Source organism: Elgaria multicarinata, chromosome 2 (assembly GCF_023053635.1).
Source record: "Elgaria multicarinata webbii isolate HBS135686 ecotype San Diego chromosome 2, rElgMul1.1.pri, whole genome shotgun sequence".
NCBI classification, from domain to species: Eukaryota; Metazoa; Chordata; class Lepidosauria; order Squamata; family Anguidae; genus Elgaria; species Elgaria multicarinata.
Window position 1 is genome coordinate 182514812 of NC_086172.1, and position 19850 is coordinate 182534661.

The 19850-nt window shown below is 45.4% G+C and overlaps 3 protein-coding genes across 3 annotated transcripts in view; 2 read left to right on the forward strand and 1 right to left on the reverse strand.

Annotated features, from left to right (window-relative positions):
• FKBP3 (FKBP prolyl isomerase 3) overlaps positions 1-19850 on the forward strand; it is a 431114-nt gene that overhangs the window by 389905 nt on the left and 21359 nt on the right. The window lies entirely within an intron of this gene.
• The window catches only part of FANCM (FA complementation group M), a 74482-nt gene that overhangs the window by 44720 nt on the left and 9912 nt on the right, over positions 1-19850 (reverse strand). Inside the window, exon 5 of the mRNA XM_063118279.1 lies at positions 617-748. Within this exon, the coding sequence (XP_062974349.1) occupies positions 617-748 (132 nt within the window). The remainder of the gene's footprint in view (positions 1-616; positions 749-19850) is intronic.
• Positions 8484-18014, forward strand: LOC134391920 (heme-binding protein 1-like). The gene is made up of 5 exons (XM_063115842.1): positions 8484-8730; positions 12991-13082; positions 15652-15793; positions 16906-17089; positions 17824-18014. Exons 1-5 carry the CDS (start codon positions 8484-8486, stop codon positions 17993-17995), a joined length of 837 nt encoding a protein of 278 aa, XP_062971912.1. The 3' UTR covers positions 17996-18014.

Consider the following 19850-nt stretch of genomic DNA (forward strand, 5'->3'; position numbering starts at 1 on the left):
ACTGAGCAGGAGAAGCAACGCATAGAGACCATGAAAAATATAACCCCCTTTACTCCTGGACCTGCCATTTAAAACCACAAATAAATTAATTTTTTAAAATATTTGTATCATCTGGATCTTCAAAGTAGATTCCAGATAACATGATTTCTAAACCTTAGACTATATTCTAAATGTGTTACTAACAGAGTTTTCACAGGGGTCACTTCCCCCCACCCTTTCCTAAAGAGACCTGAGAGCATCATAGCAGTGCTTAGTTCACTGAGACACACCTACAGCTATAGCAGTTTCAGAAATAACTGGGGACTCCTTGGTTCAGAAGCGTAAAGAGCAGGCAGAGCATACTGGCTAAGCAACTGAGCTATGGACCAGGAATCCTTAGTTGCTCTGTAGCATTAATTCAGTCAGAGGTCTTAGGGTGCCCACTATTTTCCAGGCTTCCCTCTCCCCATAATATGGGCATGATATTACTTATTTATCTTGCAGGGCTGTTTATATGACCACTGAGAAGAAGAATGCTTTGAACACTCAAAGAGCACTGTGTTATTAAATAGGAGCAGTATTATTAAACAGAAGGAAAAGGCTTGTGCAATAAGGTCATACCGCTGGAAATATTTACCACGAAGTGTGAAGCAGGGTTTTTCCTGAATTGATCTCGTGCTAGAATTATCTGATACTTTGTAAGAGCAGGGATTTCACGTTGGGACAAAACTCGTAGCCTAATCAGTCGACCAGCAAAGGCTTCCAGGACCTGCAGATGAAATAAAGGACACATAGGCAATCTAGAGTACAGCACCCGGAAACCTTTATCAGCAACAGCACACTGGGCTCTGTACAGAACAGGGAAGCAGGTCCATCTCTGCTCCATTTAAGAAAGACGCATAATTCGTTTTACAGAATTGCATTGCAGTGTGTTGCTGTAAGCTGGTTTAGCTTTAATACACTTATGTGCTGAGGTGTCACAGCAGCCAAGCCTAAAGGTCACATGACCAGCTTACAGCTGCTAAGCCAGTTAATAAAATAAGGCCTCCTTCTGCAAAAAGACCCACAACACGATTGAGAACTATGCCATACAGGAAAAGGCCTGATGATTTACTCACTAGCACCTTCTAGCAACTAATATCACACAACCAATTTCCAGGCAAAGACCAGCTGTTTTACGCAGCGTGAAGAACACCTTTTCCTTGAGTCAAGCGAGGGAAGTGACACGCACCAATTCAGTTTTCCTCCTTTTTCCCCTCTACGCACTCAGGTGGTTCGGCTGTTCTTCAAGCTACTGGGTTTTGCACAAGTATGACATCTGGAACTTTGCCCCTGCACCATCAAAGATCTTCTCTGCATGTGAAATATTTTCATTTTACTCATTCTTTCGTCATAAGCAGCCCTGCACAATTTACAGTTCACGAAGCTAAACCCATTTCATCAGACACGTCTGGCGGCCTGCCAGGGACTCAGGAAGCCTGTTTCCGCTGGCTTCTTGGGATATCCAAAACGGTCACGTCGGCTGCTTTTGACTTTGTGGAGCCCAAGTTGTGTAGGCCTGGTCTTAAGCCAACACAACCTTTTCTAAGTAGAAAATAAGTGGCAAGCTGCTTCTTGCTAGTCAAAATGTATGTTTGCAAACTCCAGACAGTCTCACATAGAGAAGACTTTGGTCACCAGGTATCCTTGCAGTTTTATACTGATTAAATTATATATATGAGTTATACGTGCTTTATATGATTATACTGTTTGTTGCCCTGAGTTCTTTTAGTCTAAGAGTGGGATATAAATTAATTCAGCTATGCAACCAAGTCTGCCCAGACCGGAAAGTGGAAACCTCAGGGGTCAGTAAGAAGATGTTGTTGTCCCTTAACCAGGGATTTAAAGGCCTGCTTCCCCGGTGCGTTAACAGCCAATCAAACACACGAGGCTGGAGAATACACTTAATCCATTTACTTCCGATACTGCAGTATGGGGGTGCTCTCCGGTTCCACAAGATGGAGGCACCCAGAACAAAGGAATCTCACAGTATATATAGGCCCTGACTACAAGAGGGTGTTAGTCTCTTTCAAATCCTTCTATTGGTCAGTTCTGGATTAGCAAGTTAAGTTACATTCAATTTTCAAGTTAAGATGCACAATCTCAATGAGTCATAGGTTACATTCGATGTTCCATTGGTTGAAAGTTTTCCCCTTTGTCTGATGTCCACCATTAAGGGACGCAAATCTGGCATATAGCCACATGTAGCCACCCTTTGGCAGAGAAGCCATCTTTAACCCATGGCACATTACATTCATTAGATGAAATCTCTCTCTGGGGGCATCAATGTTGCTAATTATCTGGTTGAAGTAGATGACAGCATCAACTAAAAAAGTGGATAAATATGGAACCGTTCGCATGGCTGACAATAAATTTAGAATTGCCTCGAACTGAAGAACGGGCCATCACAGACAGTTGAGAACTTAGAGGTTAAACTGGAGAAAATGCAGACACATTTCTCAGTTTGACCTTACGTTCCATCTAGACCCCAGTGTTCCTTCCTGTAGGGGCAAACAGGACAGGCTGACCTTTGTATCTCTGCTGCCCGATATTCTGAAGCAGGTCTTGCCATGGGATAAGTTGCACAGGCAAGTTGCTATAAGCAGGGAGTCTCGCCTTTTGAGTCACTAGAGTCTCTCGCCTTTTGAGCCAGCGCTTATCCATCTCTGATCTCCCGTCAGAACTAGATAGCCAGGCTCGATCAACTCCATGATGTTCTTTTGCCAGGACAAGAAAGAAATCTTTATATTTGACTCAGCTGAAAGGGATCTTCTCTACAACATGTGAACCGCCCAGAGAGCTTCGGCTATTGGGAGGTATAAAAATGTAATAAATAAATAAACAAACAAACATGTAAGGTAAGTACCTGCTTAATCTATCAGCTAGGTCACGTTTATGAGTTTGGATACCTTACAAGTTAGAAACGATGCGAAGGATCCAGCTACGTTTCCACTGGTGGGAGAATTTCCTGAAGAGAACTTCTGCCGATGGCAAGGGAGAGAGGCGATCTTCAGCCATGGCCGCCTACCTCAGCAGTCCCCAGCATCCCCTGACCTACTGTTTCAGGGCCCCTCAAAACCTCTGGGGCAGATTTTGCTGGTTTAGGAGGAGTCAAAGATTGCCACTTTCTCTGATTCTCCACCTGATCAGAAGCCTCCTGTGCATGGAAGGATCCCTTCCATCCTCATGAGGCAGATTGGATCCAGAATCTGCCTCATGAGGATGGAAGGGATCCTTCCACGCACAGGAGGCTTCTGATCAAGTGGAGAATCAGAGAAAGTGATCCCTTCTGCCTCATGAGGACGGAACTTCTCAACTGTCTCAGCTGAATATGAGCCAACAGTGTGACATGGCTGCAAGAAAGGCAAATGCTATTTTGGGCTGCATTAATAGAAGTACAGCTTCCAAATCACGTGAGGTACTGGTTCCTCTCTATTCGGCCCTGGTTAGGCCTCATCTACAGTATTGTGTCCAGTTCTGGGCTCCACAGTTCAAGAAGGATGCAGACAAGCTGGAGCATGTTCAGAGGAGGGCAACCAGGATGATCAGGGGTCTGGAAACAAAGCCCCATGAAGAGAGACTGAAAAAACTGGGCATGTTTAGCCTGGAGAAGAGAAGATGGCGGGGAGACATGATAGCACTCTTCAAAGACTTAAAAGGTTGTCACACAGAGGAGGGCCAAGATCTCTTCTCGATCCTCCCAGAGTGCAGGACACGGAATAACGGGCTCAAGTTAAAGGAAGCCAGATTCCAGCTGGACATCAGGAAAAACTTCCTGACTGTTAGAGCAGTACGACAATGGAATCAGTTACCTAGGGAGGTTGTGGGCTCTCCCACATTAGAGTCATTCAAGAGGCAACTGGACAACCCTCTGTCAGGGATGCTTTAGGGTGGATTCCTGCATTGAGCAGGGGGTTGGACTCGATGGCCTTATAGGCCCCTTCCAACTCTGCTATTCTATGATTCTATGATTTATTTAATTGACTGAAATGTTATGTTTTTCATGTACTTGTTAATGGATCTTTTTGAATTAATGTAATCTAATGAGTTCTGATCTGGGTAGATTCTGAACCAATATATCTCATCCCACACTGTGGCTTCTCAGCCAAGCTACTGAACAGGTATCTTAACACTTTAGGGAGCTGGATGAGTAGAGATTGGGAACCAGCAGGGTGGCGGTTCAGTACTCCAGTCACATCTCTTTCCCCATGGTTCTTAAAGATGCTCCTTTGATCCAAGAACCTCGTGGTCATCCTTTCACTCAAAGAACTGCATACATGACACTTGAAGTAAGAGAGTAATGAAAAGAGTTTCCTTTCAAAGAAATCACTACTTCAATTAAATAATGGCTATTTCTTTTAAAACCACTCCTGATGTGTTATGCAGGCCTTTTCGTTTTCTCGTGTTCCATCCCTTGACCTAGTTTTACATAAAAGATAACAATATGGCTAGAATGCAACCTGCATTTAATACTGCCTGCTCTAATCATCTTTCACAAAACAAGCCAAAAAGAACTTTTAAGACAGACAGCAGGATCGAGTCACCCGGAGTTTCAGACCAGAACTAATAAGTTCAACAAACATAACCTACTTAGAAGTGACACAGTAAACCTCTTTGCTCAGATTTCTCTGAGTGGCTCCTGGGGATTTTGCATGTGTTGTTGTTTTTACAGAAAATATAGGTTAGCAAGTCATTTGAGGACTTCGCCCCTGAATTGATTTACTTTTCCTTTACAGGGGAAGGGATACATTTCAGTTTTACAACCCTCTCAATTCTAGAAGGGCTCAGGATGGGAAACAACCATACAGATATTAAGATATACTAATGTAGATTATATACGAAGCGTTACAAGGTATAGATAAAATAAATATATTCGTTACATTTATACTCCCTGACCCCTAGAAAAAATCCTTACAAGGTGGCTTTCAAAGATAAATATGAAACACAACAGTTAAAATATAATTAAAACAGCAAAAACATCAAGCTAGCATAAAATCAGCATTTATTAAAAGGCTAAGGAGAAATATTTTAAAGGCCAGCTTTGAAGCGGGCCATACATACTCTCTGAAGATGAGGGACAGTGCTTCTGGGCACGGTTCGAAGTGCTGGCAATTGCCTTAAACGCCCTAAATGGCTGAGGCCCAGGATGATTTAGTGACTGCCACCCTGCCTGCTCCCTAAGAGCAGGAGAGGTCCTAGACCAACCCTGTGTCCCACCTAGGCTGGGGGAACATTTGAATGGCATGAGGGAGGGGCGTCTCTCAATGGCAGATTATGGAATGCCTTTAGCCCATGAAATGCAGTCGGACCTTTCCTCCCTCACCATTTCCCCCCACAGCTGAAGAGTGTCTTATTCTAGCAGGCATTCACTGGATGAGGCTACGTTCCAGTTTTAACCGGTGACCCTATCTCCTTGGTGATTGTTTTATATTGTGTTTTGCAAAACTGCATTTTTAAATGTTGAAAGGTATGTTGAGCAGTGTTTTGTAAGTTGACCCTTGGCCCAAATAGGGCCCCCAAGGTGACATTTGTTCCAGTAGGATGGGATAAAAAAGAAATAACAATAAACTGTTTGTGCCCCCTTACAGATTGAACTCGAAGGGAGTAACTTATGTGGAACGCAATGGCCTCTTCAAGGCAGCCCAACCCAAGAAGAACGTCCAGCCAATCCAGGAGAAGGCCACCATCTGCTGCAGGCACAGACCCGGGAGCATCACACTTCACGGTCGTTCCTGTTCAGGGTGTGCCATGTTGCCATCTAGGGTAGAACACTACAGGAACTGCATTGGCCCTGCCTGTTTTTGCTCTTGAGTAAACTTGAGCATCTCAGTACCATACTAGGCCAGCCAATGCGCCTACGAGGTTGAACACTTTGGTAATGGCCTTTGTTATATAAACAGTGGTTGGCCACTGTGTGAACAGAGTGCTGGACTAGATGGACCCTTGGTCAGATCCAGCATCAGGGCTCTTCTCATGTTCTTTCATAAGGAGGGCTTTCTCCGCTGTGGCACCCCGGTTGTGGAATGAGCTCCCCAGAGAGGTCCGCCTGGCGCCTACACTGTACTCCTTTCGTCGCCAGCTGAAGACCTTTTTATTCCTTCAGTATTTTAACACTTAATTTTAACTTAAATTTAAATTTTACTGTTCTAACTCTGTAATTTAATCTTAAATCAATTTCGCTGCATGGTTTTATCCTGGTTGTGCTTTTTATACTGTATTTTGTAATTGTGCTTTTAACATGTTGGTTGTTTTATTATGGTTTTAATTTTTGTGAACCGCCCAGAGAGCTTCGGCTATTGGGCGGTATAAAAATGTAATAAATAAATAAAATAAATAAATATAATTAAACACAGTTTATTGCAGAGCAAAATTTATCCACAGCAGACATAATACATATTTGTAACCTCAGAAAACGAAAGGTGGAAAAAACAATGAGAGCAGAATTTTTGAAGTACTGCTCTAGCAATCCACCTTGCTGCTCTCTTCCTTGAGAATACCTGAAAATAGTAACTTAGGCCATAGCTAGACCTAAGGTTTATCCCTGGATCCCTAGATGACACACAGGGGATCCAGTGCTCAGGCAGGGGCGAACCCAGGATGATCCCAGGATAAACCTTAGGTCTAGCTGTGGCCAAAGTGTGAACACCCTTTTGCAAGCCAAGCTAGAACTACCACACAGCTAGTAGAGCAAGTATCTTCTCACCAATATTTCACATGGCTAAAATCCCTGCCCACAGGCTTACAATCTAAAAAAAATGACACGAAAGGAAAGGGGATTGGGAGGGAGAAGGAAAAAGAAGAAGAAGCAAATTCAGGCACTTGATTCTGTGACCTTGCAAAGTAGTTCAGTGTTACCCAGCATTGTTTTGCACGTAGGAGCGTCCAGGGCCCTGAATTAGCCACCCTTTTGTATAACAAATGGACGTAAAGGCTTTTACTCCTCTAACAGTGTAAAACAGAGGGAGCAAATAAAACCAGAATCCCAGGAGCAGGTGTGTGGGATTGCCGTAAGTGTGTCTCTGGGTGGGTAGGTGGGACTTATGCACACTAAAGACGTTTCTGGCATTTAGGGAGTTTAGTATCATGGTGGGTCTGATCCTACCTGGCAGCTCAGTTTCAGAAGGAGGTGCTGGGGGGGGGGGCACTGTTCTACCCAATGGTTTCTGGCCTGTGGAAAGTTCCATTTTGTCACCCATACTATTTATTTATTTATTGCATTTTTATGCCACCCAATAGCTGAAGCTCTCTATATAACCTCTACATGAAGCTGCTGGGGAAAGTCATCCATTGATTTGGGCCGCAGTATCGCCAATCGTCAGGTGTGGGCAGGGACTGTCCTAAGACATATTTTTGTCAGCCGCCTTGAGAGCCTTTTTGGCTAAAGGGCGGGATAGAAGTACTATAATAAATAGATAAATAAGGCCGTTGTAAGCCACTAGCCACTCTCGGATTCCACCCCACTTCCAACTTGCCGCTTCAGAAGAGTGGACTACGTGACAGCGATCATGAGCCATCCTCCCTCAGCGCCTTCCCGCCATCGTCATGCGACGTGGGCATAACTCTGGACAACCTTGCAGGCCTGCTGAAAGCAACTCTCTCGTCTCCAGCCAAAAGCAACGGTCAGCCTCATAGGTCTGTTGTCAGCCTCCTCCTCCTCCTCCCCCCCATGGAAGAGCAGAAAGTCCTTTAGGACACACGCAACACTCCTCGCTTGGGCAGGCTGCTCTGGGGTCCCATCCTGTCCCGTCCCGTCCCCCCGCTGTGCCCTGAAAGCTTGGGAATGGGGAGAGGAGGGAATGCCCTGCCGTACCGGAGGAGACAGCCGCAGGCCATTCCCTCCTTCAAGCCCCCTCTTCACCTCCTGTCTTTTCCTATCGGAGTCCCACCGCCACGACCGGGAAGCACCACATGAACACCCGCCTGGCTGTGCGGAGGGCTGGACCCCGGAGCCCTATGCCTCTTCCATGGCTTGGGCAAAGGGGGGGCTCACTCCAGCGCCTCTCCCCAAGCAAAGGGCGGGGGGCACCTTCTCCACAAGCATTTGCACGGCTGGACGTTATACGTTCATGGTGCATTTCATTCTGAACCCCCAAGGCAGAGAGAGAGAGAGAGAGAGAGAGAGAGAGAGAGAGAGAGAGAGAGAGGGAGACTGACAAGGCTTTCCAGTGGAGGGTGCGTGAGTGGGTGGGCGCATGAGCGAAGGGGGAAGGGGAGCCTGTCCCTCTGGCTCCCCGTCACCGTGAGGGAGGGAGGGCGGTTGTTGATCTGTGAAGGCAAAGCCCCCCTTCCTTCTCTCAAGCCTCGTGGGTGTAGCCGTGCTGTGCTGGTTGCTGGGCAGCCCCCTCCTCCTCCCGCTGCTGCGAGCTGTGAGCTCAGCCCCTCCGTGGGCAGGGAGCTCCAGCTCCATAAAGCGCCACCTCGGCTGTAGGCAGCAGCAGCGCCCTCCGTGCCTGTCTGGCGGCGCCATGCAGAGCGAGCCTGCCCCATGCCGCATGAGCGGCTCCGCTGCTGAGCAGCCGCCACCGGGCGCGATCACCCTCGAGGACCTGGAGGGCATGAGCGGCGGCGAGGAGGAGGTGCCGCCGCCGCCGGGCTCCGACTTGGCCTATCACAGCTGCAGCAGCAGCCTGCAGGGCCACGAGGACGAGCAGGAGCGCCTGCTCACCTATTGGCAGGGCGTGGGCCGAGGGCACCAGGTGGACGTGCCATGGGGTAAGTCGGAGGAGGAGGAGGAGGAGGAGGCCCGTGGTGGAAACCCTGGGAGCTCCTGGGCAGACCTCTGCCTCGATGCACTGGGACCCCATTTTAGAGCCATGAGGTGGGGGGGAGAGGGAAGGGGGGCTCCTTGCACGGAATACACCTGCAGCTCTGCTAAACCTTTCAACAACAATTCAAGGACTCTAGTTTTCACTTGAATAATAATAATAATAATAATAATAATAATAATAATAATAATAATAATATCATCATCATCATCATCATCTGGGATAGAAGGAACTCCAGAGGAACAGCCGATTTGCTGGGTAGCAGTTTTCCAAACCCATCTTAAAACATCCAAGTAAAAATCAAAATGAACGTACTGGTGGCCGCGGCAGGAGACTCCGCGGAGAATCTGTCAGCACAGGAAAGAGCCCTCTGAGTGATAGCAGGTGCATGGCGGCTTGTTTTCCAGTCAGGGGAGGTAGACGTCAAGTGTGTCTTAAGCTTTTTTTGGTGGGGGGGGGGGCTACTAGTGGATTCTTCATGACGACGACGATGATGATGATGATGACGACGACGACACCACCTACTTACACAAAGCAAAGCAGCGGCATCCATCAAACCTGCTGCTAGATGTTTTTGGCACCTCATCCTTTGCCCTGTTTCCTGGACATGAAATCAGTTCCTCTGCATTATGGAATTTCCCCGAGGGTCCTATTTTAACTCTAGGGCGTGGCGGGGGCGGGGGGAGATGGTGTGTCACAGGGTTGCTTTGGATTAGATTTTGCACAAGGCTGTTGCCTTATGAAGTACTGGTGCAAGTCTCCAATTATATAGGTGTGTGTATCTTCAAAACAGAAAAGGCACCTATTCTAAGTTGGAGAACAAAAGGAACTTGGGAATGAAGGGGTGGGTGGGAACAGTCACCCTGGATGAGCTGAGGAGCAAAACAAAATCCCAATTTCTGGTTCTTGAGCCCAGTCCCTGCAACATCACAACATTCAGGAGTTCCCTCCTCAACATAGATAGCCAGTGCTGCTTCACAGCATCTTCTGAAACAAACGACCCACAAGGCCATTTGCATGCCTCTTGGGGCTCAAAACATTAATCAATCATTTACTTGTTTAATACATCATAATTAATTGCCCACAGATCTTAATTCCTAGATCAACCATTGACATGCCAAGTTTCATTTCAGGCATGTTGAAAAAGGAAGTACCTCCTTTCACAGCACATAGTCAAACGATAGAATTCGCTACTCCAAGACATAGTGATGGCTACCAGTTTGGATGGCTTTAAAAGGGGATTGGACATATTGCTGGAGAAGGCTATTGATGGCTACTAGCCAGTATCCCAGGCAGTAAACCTGTGTGCACCAGTTGCTGGGGAACATGGGTGGGAGGGTGCTGTTGCACCACATCTGGCTTGTGGGTCCCTGGCCGACGGCTGGTTGGCCACTGTATGAACAGAGTGCTGGACTAGATGGACCCTTGGTCTGCTCCAGCATCAGGGCTCTTCTGAGGTTCTCTTGTTTTAATACAGAGAAGAGGCTGCCAAAGATCACCATCAGACTTTTGATCCAGGAAATGAAACCTAGCTGGCAAACGTGTGCTAAGCCTCTTTTCCATCCCCTTGAGATGATGTCGCAATTTGGACACACCCCAGAAGCCCCTCCCCTGCAGAGTCCTCTCCCTACTGCCCTATTCCCATAGAAGATGTCCCTGGTTGAGAAGCAGGCGCCTCCGTCAAGGTCAGGTCTCCCAGCTGTGGAAGACCGACATGTCCTGGGTCTCACCCTTTCCCTGCTTGTAACCAGGTGGGAAGCCTGGTAGAACTGAATCCCCAGGTGCCTGGCTTCTCACGTCTGGGCCTGGCTTCACAGTGTCCCCCTCTGACTCAGAATTGGTGTCATGAGCTATTGCTCCCCACAAGCTGGGACAAGGCCTATCACCATCCTCTCTGTGTAAAATGAGGTCCTCTCAGCCTGCCACACAGTTGTTTGGTAGGCTGGGGGGACATGGTAATTGTGAAGATGGTGCATATTGAAGGTCTCACACACACACACACACCCCACATGCCATCCTCCCCATGAGAACTGCAGTCCCTATAGCCTTGCTGCCACTGGAGGGGGGAAACGCCTGGCAAGAGCAGCTTTGCATGCAACTTCTACCACCCAAAGTGTAGAGTAATGTTTTCATCTCATTCCCAGTCTCTGTGCTGTGCTGGAGTGCTGGGCTGAAAACAACAGGATGAAATTTAATAGGGATAAATGCCAAGTTCTACATTTGGGAAATAGAAACCAAAGGCACAGTTACAAGATGGGGGATACTTGGCTCAGCAACACTACAAATGAGAAGGATCTTGGAATTGTTGTAGATCGCAAGCTGAATAGGAGCCAACAGTGCGATATGGCTGCAAGAAAGGCAAATGCTATTTTGGGCTGCATTAATAGAAGTATAGCTTCCAAATCACGTGAGGTACTGGTTCCTCTCTATTCGGCCCTGGTTAGGCCTCATCTAGAGTTTTGCGTCCAGTTCTGGGCTCCACAATTCAAGAAGGACGCAGACAAGCTGGAGCGTGTTTAGAGGAGGGCAACCAGGATGATCAGGGGTCTGGAAACAAAGCCTTATGAAGAGAGACTGAAAGAACTGGGCCTGTTTAGCCTGAAGAAGAGAAGATTGAGGGGAGACATGATAGCACTCTTCAAAGACTTAAAAGGTTGTCACACAGAGGAGGGCCAGGATCTCTTCTCGATCCTCCCAGAGTGCAGGACATGGAATAACGGGCTCAAGTTAAAGGAAGCCAGATTCCAGCTGGACATCAGGAAAAACTTCCTGACTGTTAGAGCAGTGCGACAATGGAATCAGTTACCTCGGGAGGTTGTGGGCTCTCCCACACTAGAGCCATTCAAGAGGCAGCTGGACAACCCTCTGTCAGGGATGCTTTAGGGTGGATTCCTGCATTGATCAGGGGGTTGGACTCGATGGCCTTGTAGTCCCCTTCCAACTCTGCTATTCTATGATTCTATGATTCTATATTTAAAGAATGCCAACCTACAGTGATAGGCCTCCATGCACAGTTTTATCTGATGCAACCCTTTAAATTATTTTTACACAGGAATCTCCTGTCTCTAAGGAACAGGCAACAATTTCCAAATAGATTTTAAAGAAGTGGAGGCGGGGGCAGGGGAGGGGTGGACAGCGAACATTTCAAGCTCCCTGCGGCTCCCATGGTCTCATCTTTGATACCTATCTTCTCTCCTAAAGCCACCTAAGCAAATAAGAATGTAAAGACCTAGGAAGAGACAAGATGGATCAGACCAAGGGATCATTTAGTCCACATTCTGTTCACACAGTGGCCAACTAGCTGCACGATTACAACAGCAACCTCCCGCCGGTTTTCGCCAGCACCTGGTGTACGTAGGCAAACTGTTTGCCTCTGATACTGGAGGTAGCATAAAACTATTACGACAAGAAGTCATTGGTAGCTTTATCCTCCCGGAATTTATCCAACCCCCTTTTAAAGCCGTCCAAATTGGTGGCCATCACTACATCCTGTGGTAGTGAGTGCCATAATTTAACTATGTGTTGTGTGAAGAAGTCCTTCCTCTTATTTGTCCTGGATCTCCCACCAATCGCTTCATGGGATGACCCCATTTGGGTTCTAGTATTTTGAGAGAGGGAGAAAAATGTCTCCCCGTCCACATTCTCCACACCGTGCATAATTCTGTACACCTCTATCGTCTCTCCCCTTAGCTTCCTTTTTTCCCCAAGCTAAACAATCCCAGGGGAGTCGCTCCGGCCCCTTGATCATTTTCTGCACTTCTTTTCCAACTTCACAATAAACTTGATTCTCTCCCTGTATTCCTTTTGTAATGCGCTTTTACTTGTAATGCGCTTTTACTTGTAATGCGCTTTTACAAGTAACTGAGCTTTCTAGAAGTGCCAACTGCATAGCATTGGTGGTTTGGGATTTTGTTCTTGCTTTCTACCATTTTTTAATCTTGACTGGATTGTTTATGACTGGTGTACAATACAGCAGGGCTTGAGGAGTTAATGGAAATGAAGCATTTCAGGTATTGGGACGCAATGCAGGCTTTAGATTAGCTACACATATTTTGGAGGCCTCTTTAATTTTGCTTTTAAAGAGAAAGAATTAATTAATTAAACTCTAACAAACAAATAGCAGACCCAGCAGTTAGAAAGCATTTATGTAAATCAGGTGTATTTACTCCTGGAATATCAGTTTAACCATTTAATGATCGCCTTACAGATATGGCAGAGCCAATCCAGCAACTGACCAGAAACAATCACCTTCAGGAAAGAGAAAGTGTTGCCTTTACTGTGATAAAACGTAAAGAAAAGGTAATCTCTCTTTGTTAAAAAGGCATTTCAATATATTGTAGCTTAATCTAAAAACAGTATTTTAATGAATGGAAACTGGGTATAAGAGAAAGGTTTTTAAAGGTAACTTTATTGCTGCCCCAATTCTGATTATGCTCTAAAACGTTCACTGTTTTTAATCTTTGTAAACCGCCCAGAAGGCTTCGGCTATGCGGCGGTATATAAATGTAATAAATAGTAAATAATAATAATAATAATAATAATAATAATAATAATAATAATAATATGAACTTGTTTTAAATTTCTGTGACCAATCCAGCCTGTTCTACACATATTATGCAATTAATACTTCTAAAAAATGCAAATTGTTTTTCCTACTTTTGTTAGTTAAATACAAAAATACAACCCACAAATGCTCTGTAGTCTCTTCTTGCTTCTGTCCTCACTGGTGAAATTTCATTTCAACAGTATAATTGTTGCTGGGGCAGGGGAATCATGTTGTTACTGCTATTGTTAAACAATTAAGAATCTGAAATCATAGCTGATCTATTGCAAATCACCCGGAGAGATCTACCAGTAGATCCAAATCGTTCAGCCCACCCCTGACTTAAACTCTCTTTTGTTCTGGGAAAAACCCTTCCCCCCCCCCACTTTTAGGTAAGTTTTGCTCCCCCCTCCTACCTGTTCTGCGGTCCTCTTTCCTACCCTCTTACCCCAGTTTCCCTTCTCTGTATCATTGTTACACTTCTATTTGCCTAGTTGGGGGCTCCTAGGGATTGCACAAGCCTCATGCTTCTTTTCCAAGACTTTCACAAAAAAGATCTCATTGCCTTCTTAGGATCATAGAATAGTAGAGTTGGAAGGGGCCTGTAAGGCCATCGAGTCCAACCCCCTGCTCAATGCAAGAATCCACCCTAAAGCATCCCTGACAGAGGGTTGTCCAGCTGCCTCTTCAAGGCCTCGAGTGTGGGAAAGCCCACAACCTCCCTAGGTAACTAGTTCCATTGTTGTACTGCTCTAACAGTCAGGACGTTTTTCCTGATGTCCAGCCGGAACCTGGCTTCCTGTAACTTGAGCCCATTATTCCTTGTCCTACACTCTGGGAGGATCAAGAAGAGATCCTGGCCCTCTTCTGTGTGACAGCCTTTCAAGTATCGTCTTACATTACGGGACCTTCATTGAATTCCCTATTGGTCAGATCCACAGAAAACCCCATCTGTAATCCAGAATAGAGACCTACGTAATTCCAGACCTTCCCAGATTAAAAGCTTTTGGTCCTCCGGCTGAGATTAGGTAACTATCTGCACCTGGGGGACTATCAGCTTCCCTAGTGCCCTTCCTATCTCCACTATCTGGAGTAAACTTCCACCACCCCTCTTCCTCTCATGCTTTTCCACTTAGCCCGGTGTCTGTTTCCATTTCCATACTCTAGACTTCTGCAGGTTGTATTTAAATATCGGCTGCATACTAACTCCATTTGAAAAATCTCATGAACACTTAATTTTTTGAAATAATTTATTTCCCCCCCCCTTCTGAAATAAAATTCCATAATTGCTAATATGGGCTGTATGCATCTCCCGCTGCTGCCAAAATTCAATGATGTGTCAGGAAAAAAGCTGCAAAAAGAGCCCTTTTTTTAAAAAAAAATAAACCCACTGAAATTCTAATGCAGTATTCCATTTATTTATTTATTTATTTATTTTTATTACATTTCTATACCGCCCAATAGCCGTAGCTCTCTGGGCGGTTCACAAAAATTGCCAAATGCTGCTTTGGAAAGCTCAGAAGCAGGGCATGAAAGTGATAGTGAGTCCTGAACTGAGCAGGGGGTTGGACTCAGTGGCCTTATAGGCCCCTTCCAACTCTACTATTCTATTGTTCTATGTTTATCCCTAGAATAAACATGCTGACTTGCATGGCTATTGCTGAACATCAATGTAGCAAGTTAAGGATTATTTGGAAGATATAGCAAAGCTTTTCATAGTTTCAAAGAACTTTAGCAGACCAAGCAAGAAACGTAGTGGGTCCTTTCGGAAGTATATTGTCCAAGGATTTTACTGGGTTCAAAGAATAGTAGAATATTTCACTACTCAACACACTGAAATGTAGCTAAAATTCTACTGGAAAAAATGTATGTTACTTTTCAGGTAAAGAGATGGTGGCACCAATTTATCCCCTTGGTCTTAACAAATCATCATAATTAAGCTTCTCTAAAATATATTTCTATTGCCAACGATCTGCTGTCCTGGAGCTTAGTAGCCCAGGTACAAGAGGAACACTGAGGTTGTATCTTTACTATGAAAGAGACAGTTACTTTATGAGTGCTGACATTCATTGCCACTGGCCATCTCTGAAATCAAAATATAATTACATTCTAAAGGGAGTTTATACAGGTTAGAAATATATAGGATTATTCTCATTATTCAATATAGATTACGGCTAGTATTTCAGACGTTGCATTTTTCTACAAACCAATTTCAAGTTTGGCTATTGCTTAATTATTAAATGGGCATAATTGCAGGACACTTGCTAGGTACTGTGCTGAATGTAAAATAGCCATATTAATTTCAAAAACTTTTAAAATTTGCAGCTTGGGCAAGTTCTTTACGAGAAACGCTGCTATGGAAAGTCTAAATGGGCTTGTGTAAAAGTGCAAGAAGAACAGTACGAACAGAGCATATGCCTTGGATTCATGAAGCTAATGAGATACATTTGTGAGCAGAATTCCTCAGGTAATCAACGTATTTGATTAGAAGGAGAGAAAGAGCGCACAGTAGGATGTGGAATCGTGTTCGCTAATTAGAATAGAATGGAACGGAGTTACACATTTCTGTCTTTTACAGGCAGGTCCTGATGCCAAACTGTCATGAATCACCAAGTAAAAAAATTAGCATTTAGGGATTTTCTCCCTCTTGTGGCAGGGATGGACGAGTCTCTGGCTTGTTTCTTCAGTGCATGATGGGGTGGTGAATATACAACTAATGTTATTATTATTATTATTATTATTATGCGTGTGTGTGTGTGTGTAAGAAAAAGAGACTCTCGCCTGCCCTTCCTTAAGTTGCTCCAGACAACTTAAGGAATTGGGCTCCACGCTTCAAGAAGGACGCAGACAAGCTGGAGCGTGTTCAGAGGAGGGCAACCAGGATGATCAGGGGTCCGGAAACAAAGCCCTATGAGGAGAGACTGAAAGAACTGGGGGCATGTTTAGCCTGGAGAAGAGAAGATTGAGCGGAGACATGATAGCACTCTTCAAATACTTAAAAGGTTGTCACACAGAGGAGGGCCAGGATCTCTTCTCAATCCTCCCAGAGTGCAGGACACAGAATAACGGGCTCAAGTTAAAGGAAGCCAGATTCCAGCTGGACATCAGGAAAAACTTCCTGACTGTTAGAGCGGTACGACAATGGAATCAGTTACCTAGGGAGGTGGTGGGCTCTCCCACACTAGAGGCCTTCAAGAGGCAGCTGGACAACCATCTGTCAGGGATGCTTTAGGGTGGATTCCTGCATTGAGCAGGGGGTTGGACTCGATGGCCTTGTAGGCCCCTTCCAACTCTGCTATTCTATGATTCTATGAATCTATTAGTTGTATATTCACCACTGAAAAAACAAGCCAGAGACTCCTTCATCCCTACCACAAGAGAGAAGAAATCCCTAAATGCTGATTTTTTTACTTGGTGATTCATGACAGTTTGGCATCAAGAAATGCCTATAAAAGATAGAAATGTGTAACTCTTGCAAATCTGCCGGATTCCATTCATTCTAATTCGGCAACATGATTCCACATCCTACTGGATCATCATAAGGACAGGAAATTAATAATGGCAATATGCTTTTGTCAGGTCTATATCTGGGGATGACTGTTCCCATTGTGACCATAGTTCACACCAGTGAAAGCGCATCAGACCTCACGCGACGCGTGACAGTAGCATACCACCTCCCCAGTGGGCTGCAAGGACAACCACCCGAGCCCTACGATCCTGATATCACCATCGAAGAGTGGCCTCCAGCCATCATTTATGCTAGGTAAGTAGCAGTCATCGACGGCCTGTGTCCAAGGGCCAAGGCTGGTTAGGCCCTTTCACATGGCTTTCTAGGTTTCCAGCTCTGAGCATGCTCACTTTTGCTGGGAGTCCAGCCATTAGGACAGTAAGGCTTTAGAAGTTAGAAGAATGAACTAATTTTAACTGCATCAAGGAGATAATGAAGTTGATGCCAATGGAACGTTTCGGGAGGGACGGGGTTATCCACGCATAGGGTGCCTGCACAAAGGCCTTGATCCCAGTTGTCACTCGCCTAAGCTATGACGGTTGGGGAGGACACTGACAGCAGGGCATCAGAAGATCTTAAGGGACAGGCAGGTTCATACGGGAGAAGGTGGTGGCCCTTCAGGATTCATCCCCACCTAGACACCTTTCCTCAGTTGTACTTTTCAGAAGTGGGAGCCCCTGAGGAGTCCTTTCCAGAGTTTTCACCTGAACAGCAGTCCCTCCTTGCTTCCCAGGCTGTGGGGTGCTGCCTTCAAGTGCAGTATCTTTGCATCAGACAAAGTCAACGGAACACTTAAGAATTTAGTACTAGATGCAGGTCCAGTTTCATAAAATCACAACTCTTTCCCTTTAAAGAAGCAGAAGAAAGAAAGCTTCTAGCCTTTACAGCCTCAGGGAGAGGTTTGAGAGTGTGACCACAATGCTAAAAATAGAGTGGCTGTAAGTCTAAGATAACAAATAAAGACTTCTTTTAAAATGGGTTGTTAACAGGGGCTTCAGAGGAGTCACTAATGAAGTCTCAATCGCAAGAGAAATAGATCTACTGGCAGAACTTCTGGAGAGTCCTGAGCTGTGCCTGCAAGACACCTTCATAGTGGCAGGCTACACCAATCCAGCAGCTATAAACCGGCAGAATGAAATATGGTTTCTTGAAAGACCATAGGCTGGTTTTGAGCTATGAGATAACGGAGCTCCATTGACTGGTCACCCTAAAAATGTGCAAGTGAATCCTAATATGCTAACTGGATGGATTAAGAATTTTGCATAGCCGTAACATTATAAAGATTTCTTAAGAAAACACGGATATCACATTCCACCAGCATAGCCTGACAAACCAGCTCCCTTCCTCAGTAAATCTTAGAACGTTTACTGCCGGTTTTGAAGTGTTTCTTCTAGTTGCAGCTTCAGTTATGTATAGTCGCTGTAAGATTTCTAGCACTTTTTCCAAGAAAAGAAGTAAAAACGAAACACAAGAGAAGATATTCAGTATAAAAAGCGATCAAGTGCTCCATTACTTTGCATGATTACTGAATTAAGAGTTACCAACCTGGGAATCTCTCGTGTGAGTTTTGAGCGTCTACCTGGGGAGTTTCGGAGTGGAAGTGGGGTGGCTGCGCTCCTCCTCCCCCCTCCCAATCCCCTTTCCTTTCGTGTCATGCCTTTTAGATTGTAAGCCTGTGGGCAGGGACTGTCAAGAAAAACTTTTGTAAGCCGCCGTGAGAGCCTTTTTTGGCTGAATGGCGGCATAAAAATGCTTAAATAAAAAATCACATAGGAAGCTGTCTAAAGCAGCTTCCATGGCCCCTCCCCCCCCCCAGGAATGCCCCCTTTACGCCCTTCTGTGCTCGGTTTTACGAGCACGGAGAAGTAGCCGCCATGGCTCACGGCGAGGGAGGGGAGCGCGGTGTCCTGGTCCCCAGCTCAGCGCACTATCTATTAGTTTGGAGCCAGAAAATGAAAAATCCTATGTTGTCCCCGTTCCGTCCCACCCCCAGATGCTGTCTAGAGGGTGTAGGATTGCTCCCTAGTACATATGTTTACAGTACACATGTTTTTTATAATTATCTTTACAAAGGCTTTGACCTTTTTCGAGATGTCCTGTAAACGAGGACTTGGGACAGAAATGAAATGTTTAAAACATTGCTACCTCCTTTATCAACAGAACAAGGATCTTATTGTATACACTGCTGCTTTGCCTCTACAAATAATTCAGACTGAAATTTCACATTTTAGGCACGTTTTTTTACCCATTTTAAAACAGGCCATTTTCTATCGAAATACAGAGTCAGACGCAAATTTAAATTTGGAAGTAGTAGTTCTTTAAAAACAACAACAACACACACCTCCATTTCAAATCTAGAAAGTAAAAGGCTCAGATCCTAAGGTAAGTTAACTTAAGCATGTTCATGGAGGATACGTTTCCCATCCCTTCCTGGAGCCACCTGTGACTCACAAGGAGCCTCCCCAGAGGGGGTCAGAATGTGGGAGGGGTTGCAGGAGGCTGCCGGGAGGGGGACGGTTTGGAGGCAATCCTGGTTTCTCTAGGATTCCCCAGTTCAGGCGTTCACAGCAAGCGAGGATCAGAGAAAACCTTCCTTAAGTTAAACTAGGGTGCAATCCTATGCACTTTTTTTCTGTTTAAACAAGTCTGACAATTCCCAGCATTCCCCAGCCAGCATCACATAGGATTACGCCCTTACCTTGGGATCCAAGCTGAAAAGTTTAGTATTTCCTCCATAGAATCATAGAATAGCAGAGTTGGAAGGGGCCTACAAGGCCATCGAGTCCAACCCCCTGCTCAATGCAGGAATCCACCCTAAAGCATCCCTGACAGAGGGTTGTCATTTGGTACCCTTACAGTGGCTCACTTCAAATCATGTTTGAAACTTCCAAACTATGACTTGGAGAATTAGGACCGTACCTGCCCAGAGTCCCTCCTCCACCACTGCCCACTTGCACACCAATTCCCTCCTCCCTTGCTGGGTTTTCTCTAACCATAGTTTGCTGTGAATGCCTGA